We start from the raw sequence: 13,129 nt of genomic DNA on the forward strand, positions 1-13,129 counted from the left end.
ACTAGCTTGTATCTACCATATGCCTCTGTGTCACCGGACAAGTTATTTGCATCCCATGCATTTTTCTTATCTGCCACGAGCCTCATTAAATCATCTGACATCCATTTGGGCCTAAGCCTACAGCAGTATTTCTTAGTTGCAACAAAAAGCCTAGCAGCTTCCAAAATTACTTCCTTGAATGCTTACCATTTAGAATTTGCTGTTGGTAACATCATCAGTTGGTCCCACTGTATTAAAACCTAAAAAAAAATCTCTCAAATAATTGTAGTCGCCTTTATGAAAGCAAAATCCTTCCCTTTACCCCTGATGGTAGTTACATCTTTAAGTAAATCCCACATCAGTACACTGTGATCACTGCCACCTTGTGGTTCCTTTATCTGTAAATTCTTAATGCATGAATAATCACTGCTGATAATCAGATCAAGAGTGTTACTCCCTCTTGTTGCCTCTCTAACATGCTGCTGTAGAAAACAATCATCCAATAAATCCACAAAAGCCTTGCTACTGTGCGAGTGACCAATCCACAAGTTCCAGTCTATATCTGGGAAGTTGTAAATCCCCCATTATAAGACACTCTGTCCACTATTTCTCTGTATAACTGTTCACTGTACTCAGAATCATTAGGCCTATAATAAACTCTTACTCTCATTTTTGCTTTCCCAGTGCTTATGTCACACCAAACTGACTCAACATTGCACTGTCCATCTTTGTCAACTGGATGCACTTCGTTAGATTTTATGTAACCCCTCCTCCCTTCCTATCCTGTCTATTATGAAAATGCAACCATTTTCACTTATGACGGGACGTTCATGAGGAGAACAAGCGCCCCATACTTTTGTGACTATGCTGTATATTTGGAGCAACACCTGCTCGCGGGGAGAAGGCGGAAATATTTCTGGTTCCCCGCACGTGCAGTGAAAGTCACCCCGTGGAGCGTCAGCCCTCCGCCGGTCGCCTGTTATCTAACAGCCGGAGGTCATTTGTCCGAGCGGAGTGGACAGACGTCCGGGCGCATTTGTTGACAAAACAGCAAAGGAACGTGATTCTCGTGTGGAGATGCGAGGCTACATCTTCCAAATGACACTTTTGGGATAAACAGAATAAGACGTCCACTGGGGGTTTGTGTCTTTTTGAAAGTCTGGTGTGAGGAAGTGAACGAACTTGTGGCCATCAGGTCTTTGTCCAGTCTGAAGGCACAAACCCTACCAAAATAAAGTCTCCTCCGCACCACCTCCATAAATCCAATATTTTATGTGAGCAGAGCTCCAAAATCGACAGTCCTAAAATTGTTGATGAACTGTTGAAATTAACCAGAACAAATACGCAGGGGAAAGCAAAAGGTGAGGGGGAGATATATATACGAACCTAGGGAAAAGCACAGGGAGTTCAGGCCGTGACGAGTTCGGAGTTAACAGTTCAGTTCTGAGTTTGGTTTTGTTGAAGCGAAGTCTGAAAGTAGAAGAGAAAGTGTGAACGAGAGAAAAAGAGAGAAGGTGTCTGAGCTCCTGAGAAAATACAGAATCCTGTTCGAGAGAAAGCAGATCCAACCACGGATAAAAGAGTAGCAGAAATGACCGAGATTGACGATCTTCCCAGAGTATCAACTCCTGAAGATATGCAGATTGAGTCTGGTAAGTCAACTTTCCATGTCCCATTAAACAACTGAACTAGATAGTGTAAAAGGCAATCCTATTTACCCTTACATAGACTTCTCTCCTCATAATAACTTATCTTGTTAAGTATAGAGAATAAGCAATATTTTGAACTTAAGGAACACACATCACATCACATTATAAGTTTAACATTATGATCTCTTTATAATTGTTATGCTACAAACGTCATTAGTGTCTTACATGAACCACTGAGATGTTTTTGCCTCGACGGGATGTACTTGGAGTTTCCTACAACAGACAGCAAGCACGAAACTACACGAAGAACAACACTACCACTACTATTCAGCTAGTAAATTTACATTAAGAAGCTAACTATATATTAACGTAACGAGGAGTAAGCCAAATGTTACATGCCCTATTCTAAAAACTATACTTGTTTACTGAGTGTACATCTTATTTGTCTTGTGTAATAAACCATGTTTTGTTTAACAACCTTTGCCTCATGATTACTCTCTGATGACACATGATTCCTTGAATGGATTACTGATAAAGAACTTTGTTAAGGCGGCGCTTTTGATTCTAGTCAAATAGAAAGGAATCAAAGGTGAAAATCACAACGCAATCTTGATGTTGCAGATTTGCTCAACGTCCATCTGAGTAAGTTTTTAGAACACGGGAATTGTCCTAACTAACTGCATGTTACATGAAAGCCAGGTTTCTCCGGATGTAAATATTAGTGTAACTCTTGCAAAGAACATTTATTCCTAACTGACACATCACACCATAACTGAGAATTGTTGGAACCCTAGCAAGTTTATACTATAACGGAGTAAAAGACCTACGCAACACTATCCTTTCTGTACACATTGTCCTCCTCAAATTCCAATTCTGCATCCCTTATATATGAGTGGCACTATGTCTCTGATATCCCAACAATATCCTTCTTGGATGTCTTAACCAGCAATTCAAATTCATCAAAATTATTTACTATAATCCTAGTAATTGGTGTACATGCACCTGTTCTTACTCTTAGTTACTCTAACACAGCCCATTTATTTACTTGTTTCACGACCCCCAGCAGTTCCTGAAATCCCCAGCAACTGGTTTTCCGAGCTGCTGCTCATTCTAATAGAAGCAGTGCACGAATCATTTCCACCTCTGCCTGCTGCTACTGTTAATCTATTAGTCTGTGAATCCCCCACAAGCTAGCAGTTTTTCAACCCACCTAACATTGCCTCAATAGCATCAGCAAATATTCTTGCACCCCTTCTATTTAAGTGAATCCTGTAGAAGCAATCTCTCCTGTTAATCAATCTGCCCTGTAGAAGCAATCTCTACTGTTAATCAATCTCCCCTGTAGAAGCAATCTCTACTGTTAATCAATCTCCCCTGTAGAAGCAATCTCTACTGTTAATCAATCTCCCCTGTAGAAGCAATCTCTACTGTTAATCAATCTCCCCTGTAGAAGCAATCTCTCCTATCATACACAGGGCATTCCATAATCACATGTTGGACAGTACGCAGAGTATTACAATTTGAGTATAAGAATAGGTGAGAGCACATTAGATGGGTGTGGCTTATCCTTATAGCAGCTAATACTACTTCTTCACATCTATCACAATCAGTTTATGAAACAAAATTATGAAAATCAGTTTTCCAAGATTTAAAGATTTGTTTAATGTCATATAGCTTATTGTCTACTTGATTATACTAGCTATGTTGCCATTTTTCAATACATAATTCCTTTGTAATAGCTTTATAATCACTAAACAGTACACTAAAGGAAGAGTTAACAGAATCTAATGCTAATTTGGCAGCTTTGTCTGCACATTCATTCACTGGGATTCCTGTGTGAATCCTTCACACAGTCAAAAGAGAACTTATTTTTTATCAAGAATTCTTGTTAGAGTATTCCAAATTTCCTTGAGTAACTGACTATGATGCTTTATCCAATGTTGTATAGCTTTCAACAGTGTAACTACTACATTCAGTTAGAATGTTTTCTGACTACAGAATGTTAATGGGTGATAGTTCAAATTTCAATCCTTTAAAACCAGTAAAACAAACAACAAGCATATTTGTTTCTCAAAGACTTTCAATAATATCAAATATGTCAAGCATGGTAGTGTTTCACTTTAAAGCTATGAGAACCTTTGTCTTTGCTGGTGGTCATTTCATGGATAGCTTCTGAGGTAATAGACAGGATACAGCCTATTATCATTCATTTAAATCTGCCACTTCCCTAATCACAAAAACTCTGAATACAAGCTCTTCTCACACCTATCAAAATACTTTATACTAACTATCAAGTAATCCCATCTCAACCACAGTCAACTTTTTCTATAATCATAAACCATTTGAAGCAATATTTAAAATTTCACATGTTAAGAAAGATAATACCTCTAGAAAGTTACTAGGTGTATCTACAAGTACACTGAATTAGAATGATACCTATTCCCACTTTTCCCTTGAAGCATTTTGACTGAAATTCAAACCTTGGAGGTAGCCTTTCAATGTTATTGATGAAAGCATCAGGCTTAATGTTAAAGTCAACAGATGATACAAAGGTTGGCAGGATGGTTAACGACAGTAATCAGAGTGAGCTACTGCAACAAGATCTAGGAAAATTGGGTAAATGAGCTAAGAAAAGGTTGCAGTTTAACATTGACAAATGCAAACTACTGCATATGGGTAGCAGTAATCCCAAAGTAATTATCAACTGTGTGGTACTACACTCAGGGGTAGGGGAAAATGAAAAAGACTTTGCAGTCAATTATGAAATTCTATAAGCAGTGTAGAGGTGCTAACAGAACAGCTCATGGGGTTTTGTCAATGATATACAGTAACTTTTCTAGAAGGGACAAAGAGGTGGTTATCCCTTTGTTAGGCCACACTTTGAGTACTGTATATGGGTCTGGAGGCTTCACTTTAGGAAGGATGTAGATCTGCTGGAACGGGTGCAGAGAAGGGCAACCAGATTGGTGAAAGGAACAAATGGGTGCTTTTACCTAGAAATGCTTCAGTTCTGCAAACTGCAGCGTTTGGAGACTAAGCACCCACAAGGTGATCTGACTGAGGTGTTTAGGACCTTGAATGGATTGAGTAAGTTGAATGTGAATGGCATTTTTCCTCTTGCTGAGAATACACACAAGGGGATATAAATTTAAGTCCAGGATACATGGCTGCAGGATAGATGTGCAGAAGTTTGACTTCAGCCAGTGGGTGGTTGATTGTTGGAACAGGCTTCCACCTGTTGTGTGGAAGTGGACGGTTTGAATAAATTCAAGGAAGAATTAGACAAATTCTTGGAGAGTATGGCTGGGTGAAGTGTGTAATGGTTTTTTTTTTGGCTGATGCTACAGACACTTACTTTCTCGAATCATTTGCCACTACTACTGCTACGTACAATAGTGTGGAATGTCAATCTCGTAAGAACCTTTACAAACATACCCAATGCTATCTACAAAAATAACCCATCTCAACTTTAATATGCTAACTTTGAGTCTTAAGCAAGGTTTCCTTAATGCCTATGCAAATCTAGATTTAAACATAATAAATGAATTTTCTATTCTACAAGTAAACCTCTCCACTGACACAGGATACTAATCTCAGGAGTATCCTGTCAGTGGAGAGGTTGTACAACACCTGTCTTCTCTTTGCTTCTATCTTCAAACCTTTCTTCAACGTTTTCCCATTCTTTTGATCATATGCAGATGACCATTACTTTGCCTTTTCATCGTCAGATACTCTTTCCACCACTAACTAATAATGAATCTCTCAATGGCCTGCTTGAGCAATTTGTCTGATATGCAAGCTTCTTTGGTCATACAGTAAAATCTCATTAATACAAACTACTCGTTTATAATAAGCACATACCATTCCCCTGCAAAAGGGGAATGATTTAAAGATAGGCTTTTCAATGTAAATATATTCGTTTATTACAAAGTTCTTTTTCACCCCGTGAGAAATAAATATTGTCATTTTGTATGTCTAATACAAATCTTGGCAGAGTGATCTGATTATTGCCCCCGCCCACCTGGCTCCCTACTTCCCGAAGGATGGCACTGACTTGTTAGAAATTAGTTTTGTGTAAACAAAAGCAGTTTATGGTAGCTACAATGTCAAGTGCACTCTGAAAAACATCTTTCTGAAGGATGAGTTGCTAAATTAACAAAAGAATAAAGTTTTTCTAAGTTTTTTACATGCACTCCCGTGCTTTCCATGGGAAAAATAAGGCCAGTTGCAATTGTTACCCCCAGTTCAAAGAGTCTTTTGCTATCGTATACAGCAATCTATTTTTTGTTCCATTTTATTTGAGCCAATGTCTTTTTCGGATCTTGTCTTTAAATTAATTTAAAATTTGTTTATATTAAATCTTATCTAGCAGTGTTATGGAGACAAAACATAGACGGACAGAATTAAGCCTAGAAATTAAACTAAAAATTATACAAGAGGCTGATAGGATGAAAAGAAGCAAAACAGACACTGGAAAGGTGTACAACATCCCTTTACCTACTTTTCTACAATACTGAAAAAGACTTGAAGTGCATGACACTAGAGCAGCAATGAAAAACAGGAAATGAATTCATGGCGCAAAACACGAGGAGCTTGAAACAAAACTTTTCGAGGGGTACCAACAAATGCATCTAATTTGCCAATATCAGGTCCGATTTTGCAAGAAAAGGCAAATTATCTAGCTCAGCAACATGGGATTAGTGACTTCAAATGCAGCAGTGGCTGGCTCCAAAATTATGGTTTTTTAATCACACAGAGAGATTGGTTGAGTGGGGATTTATTTGGCACATCAGCATCTATGGCCATAGTGCACCCCCCCCACACACACACACACAGAGAGAGAGAGAGAGAGAGAGAGAGAGAGAGAGAGAGAGAGAGAGAGAGAGAGAGAGAGATGTGTATTCAAATTTTGTGCATTTAATAGATTTTTAAACTGGAAAATTGAAGAGACTAAGAGACTGATGCTTCTATTTTATGTGAAAACCATTTTTTTTTTTGTTATTTTGATATTATTATTGATATTATTAATAATAATCAATAATGAAATATTGGTATTGTTTAAGCAGAATTCAAAAAACTCAAAATGTTTTGGAAAAATTATAAAGAAAGTTGGGCACCTGTCATGTTACTCACCACCATTTTCCCTAGATTTTTGGGGCTGCAACCACTAGGTTAAACAGTATGTAAAATAGATCTAATGGAGAACTTGAACATTGCTTCCCAATAAAGCAGAAGTCATTTAAACAAAACATTACCTCACAAGCACAACTATTTGTAAATCAGAGAAAAAAACTAGATGGCAAATGTAGTCTGAGTAGTATTCCAGTGCTCACATGATACTTTCCAGTCTTTGCTGAATACTAACTCTTACTCAATGAATTCCAATCTTTGGACAATCAACTTTGAGTACCAGTGCAGGTGGAGGGCAAAACCTGCAAACATTAGCAACAGCAATCTACTGGTTTGCTGTTGCAAGGATTTACTTCAACATACTTACGGGAATAAAGAATTTATTCTTTATTCCCGTAAGTATGTAATAAAGAATTTATTCTTTATTCCCGTGATTTTAAGTGATTTTAAACTGTGTGTATTACCAATCACTAACAAATCCTCTCAGGTTTATTTGTCAACATGACTACAATTACCAATCTAGATTCTTCAAAATATCAAATGAATTATAATTGAATGATATTACAGCACAATGATGTCAATAAATTCAATGTAAAAAGTAATCTACCATTTATATAATATTTCAATGTTTTTTTTTTTTCAAAGTCTGCAGGGTAAATTATCTTTATTTTTTGTTTTTGGCACTACGTTTATTAACCAATATGTGTTAAGCCTATTTTAAAACCTTGTCCTGCAAACACTTCAAAGTATTTGAGCAGCTAAACAAACACTTTTGAAATCACTTTTAGAGGTGCTGGAAACTTTTTAAAATATATTTGAACTGACCATCACTAATTCTGTTGTCATTTTTCTTTTAATGTTCTCCATACCTCTAATCAACAAGTATCTTCTGTCTTCTCAACAAACATCCACAACAAACCATCCTTTTAGCATGGATTTAATTTTACGGAACAAGAAATAATCTAGCACAGAATTTATAGAACTGTGCAACACAAACCAGCTTCTTTTTTCTTGAAACCAAGGCCTTACTCGGTAAATTATTTTAACCAACAGTCCAAAAACTTCTACACAGTGCTCCATATTCAAAGTCTTTCCTGGTGAAACAAATTCCTTCAGAATCAAGGAAAAAATTATCAAAGAAAGTGATCAACATCACTTTCTTTGATAATTTTAGTTTTAATTTTTAAAAACTAAATTTTTTGCCTCAGAGAGAAGAGAATGCTGGTAATCATTTCATGCTCTTTGTAGATTGTATTCAAAACCCATGATTCGTTACGTGTTATGATCAAATCAAGCAACAGAGGATCAAGAGTGATGCCTTGCATGATAAAAGTTTGAATAGTTTTTGTTCATTTGTCAAATAGTGTTGAATGAACCTAGTGCAAATCTTCAGTCCGAATTGCACAAATTATATCTCTGCAGCTGTTTTTCCATCTTGAAAAGCCACTTAATGATCAGATACAAATGAATGAACAAAATTTGACCATTTATGAAATTTGAAGAATTGTTGGACATCAAGAAAACTTGCAAACTAGTGGGGAAAAAAAAAAAAAAAAAAAAGCAAATGAGATAGAGCATCATTTACCATAACTTCTTTTACTAATTTTTAGGTTTCAGTTTGCACTTTTCTCCAACTTTAAACAAAGGAAAATGTTCCTCTTTGTTCCAACACTTAACACAATGACAGTACCTTGAACAATGCAACAACTGTAACACGACTACATGCAAACAACTTACAAGAAAATGGCTCTTTGGGGGAAGTAGTCACATAGATCAGCTGGCATGACACACTGCATCATGATACTACATACTATGATATGTACAATGGACTCAGTCCTAGAACTTAATTGTCAGACCTTATAAAACTAACTCTAACTGAAATCATAACATACATTTCTATTTAAATAAATACAAGGGTAGAAAAAATAATGAAAACTCATGTGATAAACATGAGTTATGGTGCTGGGGCACCCTTTACTTTTAAAACAGCTTATATTCTACGTGGAATAGATTCAAATAAATCTTAAATCATCTTAGAAGGAATACTGGAGCACTTTTCACAGAGGAATGTTTTAAGCTCTTTGAGTGATGAAGGTGGAGGAAATTGCTTCTCACTCTCTCCTCTCCAAATATGCCTATAATGGCTCAATAACATTTAAGCATGGTGATTGCACAGGCCATGGGGGGATGCTTAGCCTCAGTTTCATTACCTTAACACTAAGATTGGACAGGCCTGGTGTGTGCATTGGAGCATTATCATCTTGAAACATGGTATCCTTTTTGAGAAACAACATTTACATCACATGATGAACCTGGTCACTCACAATATTGAGTAATCAGTGGCAGTAATTTGCCCATTCAGAGTGCTATAGAATGACAAGATATTGCTGCCCAAACATTTTTGATCCTTATCTATGTTTGATGGTTAGCACAAGAGTCAGTATGATGTGCTTCCTTTGGCATCTACCAAACAAACTCTCCTTGATGTTGGAAAAAGTGTGAATGATGATTCATTTGAAAATATGATATTTCCAATCAGCAAGCATCCAGTTTTTGTGCATCAAATGCTAGAAATAGGATGCACTACTGCATCTTCTTTCTAGCATTACCATCAATAACGAGTGGCTTGGCAATAGCGGCTCCACCATAAACTTCAACTTTATGAAGTTCTTGATGACCCTTTTCTATAAACTGGATTGTTGAAACCCATATTAAGTTCTACAGTTATTTTTGAAGCAGTAGTTTTCCTATGTTTTCAGGCTACAATCTTTACACTGTCTGGAAGTCTCTTTTGGTTAGCTTTGATTTTCTGCCACAATTTGCCCTCTCAGATTTTCTTTTATTGCACTTGGTGAATGTAGGTATCACTTTTGATACTGTTGCACTTAAACAAAGTTTTAGTTGCTGATGTCCCCTGCTAAACATGCACCAACAATTTGACCTCTTTGCAATTCAGAGAGGTCAGTCATTTTCTTCACGTACATTTTTATATCACCTCTAAATAAACATCAGCTTTTATCATCTTTCCTTCACAGTACTACATGCAAGAAATGAAAAAAATTCATCACTGCATGTTCATAAACACATCCATTACAAAAACTATTACTCCCATATCAGGTGTTTCCATTATTTTGTGCATCCCATGTATGAGTTGATGACATGATAAACAAGTACCAATCTTCTTTCCCAGTGAACCACTGCGTTAAACTACAGTTTGATATATACAGTTTAACATATGAAACACTTAATTTTTACAATTAGTTTACAATTAATGGGACTCATGCCAGGTGAACATGATTCTGAACATAGAACAACAATCAAAAATTTGAAAGTTGCCAGTTCCAATAACCAAAGTGGCTAGAAGCTTCTGTCTCATATATATCATTCCAATACTGGAACTGAATTAATGATTTTCAATGGAATACTTATCACTACTAATATTAAACATGCATAATTAAAAATGCAATTTAATTGTTTAGGTAAACTGAAATGCAAGTTATTTGAAATAAATTAGTTTACCTTGGTGGCCTTTCTTTGGAACATACTGGAACACTACAACAGGAACTAGGATGTCAAACAATAACTGTTAAAAAAAGTTTTTGATTAGTTTTTAAATGTATCATTTAAGAATTAGTAATACATAAATAATTACATAAAATAGCTACACCATTTTAAACTTAACTCACTGGCAGTTGTGTGAAATCACATTCAATATAATGACTTTGGGATTCAATCTGAGGCTGTTTGAAGTGTAGACATCACTTTCAGTAGTCACATACAGGAAACAAAATAAAAAACTCATGACTGTATGATGGACTTTAAGACATGCACTCTCCTGACTCTTCCTGCTGAAGGAAGGGAGAGTCTGGAGAGTGCATATTGGATATGCAGTGCCCAGGGTTAGTGATCAGAGAAGTCAGTTGTTGTTGTTGTTATTTGGTTTTTAGGAGCATTAGCAACTAAGGCCATATTGCTCCGGGGATATGCAGTGGTCATTCCTTGACTTTTCCGCATCCTCCATATTTGGTGGGCACGGGCTTGAACCCCAGTCTAATCAAGAAGTGTGTGCTATGCACTGCTGCTCCTGACCACCTGGCTACGGAGGCACCAAGCAGCTACAAATGTAGTCAAATTATGTTGGCTACTTTAGCATGTAGCATTGGCAAAATGCATATAATAAGACCGGAATGCAATGAATAAAACAGTCCTATGCTTATATAATTATTAGCCATACTTATATAATTATTATTATTAGCCATAAGGAAGCCTGAGGCTTATGATGCACCAGCCAAAATATTTCCAAGTTACCTTGTGAGAGAGAGATTGACAGAAGTAGAAAGGAATCGCCAAGAAAGAGAAGAATGACGATATCCAGCTCAGGACCCTGGGTATGTCAAGTCCGTACTCACCAGATGTGAGCCCCTGGTATATGTTATAAATTAAGGAAGATTTTTGATTTAATGACAAAGGTTAATTAATAAGTGAATAGGAAGGGTTAATTAATATGAAGAAATGGAGGATGGAAATGAGTGCAATAAATTATGATTGGATGAAATTGATGTTATGGTATAAGAAGTGGAAGCCAGAATAAGAACTAGCAGCATCTACAGGCAAAATCAGAAGTTCTGCCTGCAGCACTACCACAAAGAAATGAGTGATATTGAAACAATAACATCAAAAACTATAACAGTAAGAATTCAAGAAACAAAGCCAATGCAATCAACAAATACAAAGGGAAGGAAAGCACTTTGAATTTATAGATAGGAATGGCATCCAATAGCAAAACAGAGCTGAGAAACTATAAGATAATTTTAACAATTATTTATTGATCTGTGTGAATGCTTATGAAAAGGGAATAACTGTGTTGTTAGTTATGTAAATCTGACGAAACTGATTTTTATAAATCTGACAAAACTGATTATTAATTATAAATCTGACAAAACTGATTATTGATGTCATAGTAATTTAAATTAGTTAGGAGAACAGCACACAGAACTATAAAGTGAAATGCATAATGCTGACATTTTGATACCTTCTTGTAAGTATAATCTTTGTGATAGCCAACAAAAACTGGAGAGCAGTAACAGGGCAGTCATAAGGTAACAACATAAAAAGATATTTAAATATTCTGGCATAAGCATATTAATTTACATACAAGAAAAGATAACTAAGTTTTATTGAAGGCTTCAATTTGTATCGCTACAAAATGTTATCCTTCTGAATCTACGACAGTTCTGATGTGTAATGAAATTGTGAGGATTGACGAAAATCTCAGCCATCTTGGACACAATTTTTATCTTCATTTGGAGGCAACCTTTTAGATAACCCCGAAACCAATAATTGACAGTCCATGTTCAAACCTGGACTGCATAGTTGCCACTGTTTCAAAAGCTCTACTGAAGTTCTTCCAGAAAAATGTTCTCTTAATAGTGCAGTAACTCTCTGGCAAATATTGGCAAATTATGAAAGTAAATGTGAAGCCACTTCACACTGTTACTTCTCAGCATAGATAGGTTTGTCAGTTACTGCATGTAGATTTTCTTCAGCCCACATAGCACAGTTGCATATTAACAGCACTATGAAGATAAAAATGGACTGTGTCAGATCTAAAATGCAATCTAGCCACTACTGTCATTAAAGTTGAATAATACACAGGTGTGCAAAATTTCTTCTTTGTGGAGTGGACACCAACTCTACATAATATAGCAGTACTTGCCTTTACTCCTGTACCCTTGTCCCATACCGTTTGAGATCTGTCAATGAGGGTCTTGTTTTGGACATACAGACGGACCATAAATCTGTCCTGTACTGCAGAAGATATTCATGGATGTTCACTTCCTTTCTTTCTGTTTACACTGCCAGTTTCTTATTATTTTCATAATAAACGTGCCACTGTTGACTGGTTACAGTGAATTCTTTTAGCTATTTCATGTGTACAATGTCCCTTTGTATTCAGGGACACTGTATTCAGGGAGAATGTTAGAAATGTAGTATTGTTTTTATTTATTATTACTTTATTTTATTTTTAATTAAAATAAAATGGCCATCCAAAATCCAATAACTTCCAAGATCTAACAAGGTTTAACCTGATTTTACTAGATTTCAAAGGTTCAACTATATAAAATGAAACTTCTAAAGGTTGCATGCAAAGGCATGCAACCTTTAGAAGTGTTGTGGGGTGGGGGGGGGTCACAATGAACAATCGGTATAGAACTAAGAAAACTGAAGTAATGGTTTAACAGTCTACACGCAATTTAATATATTTTAAACTGTATTATTTTTTTTACTCAGCACTATCAGATTAATAATTCTGAAAAACTTCAGGGTAAGGTAGCACAAAAATCACACGGGTTCCAATATATCCATAAATT

General features: G+C 36.1%; 1 protein-coding gene across 3 annotated transcripts in view; it reads right to left on the reverse strand.

Annotated features, from left to right (window-relative positions):
• Nucleotides 1–13,129, reverse strand: part of LOC150083001 (pyridoxal-dependent decarboxylase domain-containing protein 1) — a 395,987-nt gene that overhangs the window by 194,845 nt on the left and 188,013 nt on the right. For all 3 annotated transcript variants that reach the window (XM_090377732.1, XM_090377731.1, XM_090377730.1), the window contains exon 13: nt 10,278–10,341. In XM_090377732.1, the coding sequence (XP_090233858.1) occupies nt 10,278–10,341 (64 nt within the window). The remainder of the gene's footprint in view (nt 1–10,277; nt 10,342–13,129) is intronic.

The sequence above is a fragment of the Mastigoproctus giganteus genome, chromosome 7 (genome assembly GCF_048544385.1).
Source record: "Mastigoproctus giganteus isolate SK-2022 chromosome 7, ASM4854438v1, whole genome shotgun sequence".
Lineage (NCBI taxonomy): Eukaryota > Metazoa > Arthropoda > Arachnida > Uropygi > Thelyphonidae > Mastigoproctus > Mastigoproctus giganteus.